At 35.1% G+C, this 3580-nt stretch overlaps 1 protein-coding gene across 2 annotated transcripts in view; it reads right to left on the bottom strand.

Annotated features, from left to right (window-relative positions):
- Window positions 1–3580, bottom strand: part of LOC106871553 (WASH complex subunit 4-like) — a 53054-nt gene that overhangs the window by 6255 nt on the left and 43219 nt on the right. For both annotated transcript variants that reach the window (XM_052967463.1, XM_052967462.1), the window contains exons 25-26: window positions 1928–1991; window positions 1284–1367 (exon numbers count right to left, since the gene is read on the bottom strand). In XM_052967463.1, the coding sequence (XP_052823423.1) occupies window positions 1284–1367; window positions 1928–1991 (148 nt within the window). The remainder of the gene's footprint in view (window positions 1–1283; window positions 1368–1927; window positions 1992–3580) is intronic.

Raw genomic sequence — 3580 nt, 5'->3', positions numbered from 1 at the left:
TATATATATACATACATAGCCACTAATATTATTAGTTCTATTATTAATAATATACTTACATATATATATATATATATCCAATTTAATGTAGATGTCTTGTTAGAACACTGAATGCTGTGTTATTAGCCTTAAGTGATCGTCTCTTATAAGCACATGGTGCATGATTTAAGACCTATTTGGCTGCTATTTTTAGCACATCTGACAACCACCTCAATGAGTGGAAAATATTTGTCAACATGTGCTTGCTCGTACACAAAAGTGTTTTCATGCTCCGCTTGTTACTATGGAAACAGACATGAATGTGTCTGTGGCTCATGATTGTCTAAAACAGGGGTTTTCAAACTTTTTGACTTGCGGACCCCTTTATATTTCAGGCTTTACCTTACGGACCCCCTTATAAACGCTTATGAAATTTATACATAAATATTTGCTTAAAATAACATATATTTTGACATTTATTTATTTAACAGTATTTAACAAATAGGTTTATTGTCAATTAAAAGATTTCAATTTAAATACATATATAAAATCAAATTGCCCATAAAAAGTACTTGCTGTCCACGGACCCCCTGTCTTGTCCTTGCGGACCACAGTTTGAAAACCCCTGGTCTAAAATACCCCAAATTTTCAAACTTTAATTGCTAATTTATTTACTGACTTATAGCAAAAATGATTTCCATGTAATTCATTAGCCAATAAAGGTGCATCATTACACTTAATATGAAATCAATTCGAACAGAATTGACACTGGCAACCAAACTACTAGATCCAAAGTCTCTTTTGGTGTACAACCATTTAAATATAAGAACCTGATCACTGATTTGCATTCAACTGCCTCCATTATAACACCTGAGTCCATTTTAGCAGCCGTAAAAGACAAACGAATACTAGTGGAAGCTGCAATTTACAATGTGACGTAGGATTATACCTGTACAAGTTCCATTTCATGCAATCACCAGAACTGTATCAGGGGAAATTTTTAATGAACACCCCCTCATACCAGGTGTATACCATTTGATTTATACATACAAGAACTCCAAAAGTAGTGATGGGAAAGGAGGAAAATATCATAAGACCAGCAGAGACCTGTCTCAAATCCTTGCAACAGTGTGGACTTGACAGTATACAGACTGATCTAAGACTATGCTGTCGTTAAAAATGTTAACAACAATGGATAAAGATATAAAGATGTAGAGCTGACAGTAGAATGACTCACCTAAAACTGTGTTGTCATTAATAATGGTTAAAAAAAATACAGAAAGAATAAATAAATGCTAACTTACCAATGCTGGCAGAATGACATAGAAGTTACGGAGATGCATGTTCTTTGGATTACGAAACTCTGGTGCAAACACATCAACCAGCATCTGTGGAATGGAGAATGGTTTAGGCATATTGAATATCATCATCATCTGTTTAACATCAGCTTTTCCACACTTGCATGGCTCGGGGTGAATTCATTGAGGCAGATTTTCTATGGTTGCATGCCATCCCTGCCAACAACCCTCACCTGTTATGAAGCAAGGTATGTTTCCCCATGGCCAGAAATGTTTCCACGGAAGATTGAAAACAAAAGATATTGCCTGTATGACAGTGTCACTTGTTTACAACTATTACATGAACAAGACAAGGAGACACTAACACACACACACACACATATCACTCCTCTGAACCTTTTATCAGCCCTGTGTATTACATGTGATACACAGGATATATTTCCCTGGTATCCATGCATCATATATGGTACACATTCCCAATTTTTTTCAACTGCCAGAGTAACTTGGGACTTATGAAAAAAAAAAGAAGCTTTATATTATTTAGAATGAATGAAACAAACACTACTTAAAAACCTGTAAACATGTTGGACATTTAAGACAATCTCATGAAAATGCTTTGCATGGGAAAAAGGTTAAAGAAAAAAACTTACCTTGAAATATTCAGTTCCCTCTGCAAAATTCTTAGACAGGTTATTTATAACGGCATCCAGATTCCTGGTGAGATGAAAACAAAATTCATAAGCATGCTGTAGTAGATTTGTTGAATCTCAAAAGAGATGTGAACAGTCTTTAACATCTACCTCCTCATCACATTCTGTTCATTCTTTTATTCAGTGGCCATTTGTATAGTTTCTGTTGAGAAATATCTACTGGAAACTTGTGCCGTTCTTGCTCTCTTATGTTACACTTCAGTAGTCTCTCATTTATGAAAACTTTGTTGTTATCCATAGCATAACATATCTGCTATCAGGAACTTCTACAGCTAAGGTACTGGCGTAGGGTTTCCACCACTTTTCCAACAATTGCTGTCAGATCTCTTCATTACAGCATGTGTTGATGTGTCATTCACAAAACCATATTCTATCGACACTGGTGTACCTGAACATTCATTTATGTATCACCTACATTAAGGACATACTTGGTGGAAAACAAATCGAAATATAAGAGCTTAATAGATAAGGTCCTTATCAAGGGTTGGCATGTGACCTCATTCCCCACTGAAGATGCGACTCTGAGATACCTGCAGACAATATGGAAGGTTTTCCAGCATTGCAATTGATTTAGAAGAGCTTGCAAAACCTCTGAGTAACTCCAGCACATTCTGCATATGGTAAAATATCCCTGCTGTTTATTTTACCTATTTATTTTACCTTCTAACAATCTTTTATAATCAAATATAAAATCATAACAATTTAATATTTCATATATACACACAAGCATCATCCACATGTACTTTATGTACATCATGCCAGATCTTCACAATTTTCAACAAAATGTCCTCCAATATGGATATGACAATTTTAATTTCTTCAAAAATACAAAAATACAATCATTACACCATATTATTGTTTTAGATTTGTCACACTTGTGTGTGTAGCAGAAGCAGGAATTATAGACTGCCAGGAACTGGGCAAAGCTTAGAAATATAACTGGACCTGAAGAGAAAGCCTAGTGTTTGGGATGAAGCACCATTGTTTTGGCCTTCTGCAACTGTTATGCTCTTGTGCCACAATAATGAGTTCATGCTAAAGTTAGAAATCCTTATTATTAACACTATTATTGTGGTAGTGGAGATGGAATGACAGAATCCTTACAGTGGCAGACAAAAACATGCCATGGAGTAGTATTTAGTAATAATCCTTTACATTCTTAGTTCAAATTCTGCAATTTTGCCTTCCATCCTTCCTGGATCAATAAAATAAAGTAGAAAGTACCAATCATGTACACGGAAGAAACAAGTGGGGATGACTCAATGCATTCAACTGCACTTTCCCTAAATATTTTTGGCTCTGGCAGCAAAATTAATAATCATAAAATAATAATCATTATTTTAAGCACTGTTCTTTGAACATAGCCTAAGCCTTTAGGTTTTTATTTGTATCTTATTCTTGACAATAATGTTAATTCTACTACTTTTAGACATTATTTTAATTGGAATTCATCATCATCATCATCATCATTGTCGTTTAACGTCCGCTTTCCATGCTAGCATGGGTTGGACGATTTGACTGAGGACTGGTGAAACCGGATGGCAACATCAGCCTCCAATCTGATTTGGCAGAATTTCTACAGCTGGATGCCCT

This window comes from Octopus bimaculoides, chromosome 4, assembly GCF_001194135.2.
Source record: "Octopus bimaculoides isolate UCB-OBI-ISO-001 chromosome 4, ASM119413v2, whole genome shotgun sequence".
NCBI classification, from domain to species: domain Eukaryota; kingdom Metazoa; phylum Mollusca; class Cephalopoda; order Octopoda; family Octopodidae; genus Octopus; species Octopus bimaculoides.
This window is presented reverse-complemented; position numbering and strand designations above follow the sequence as displayed.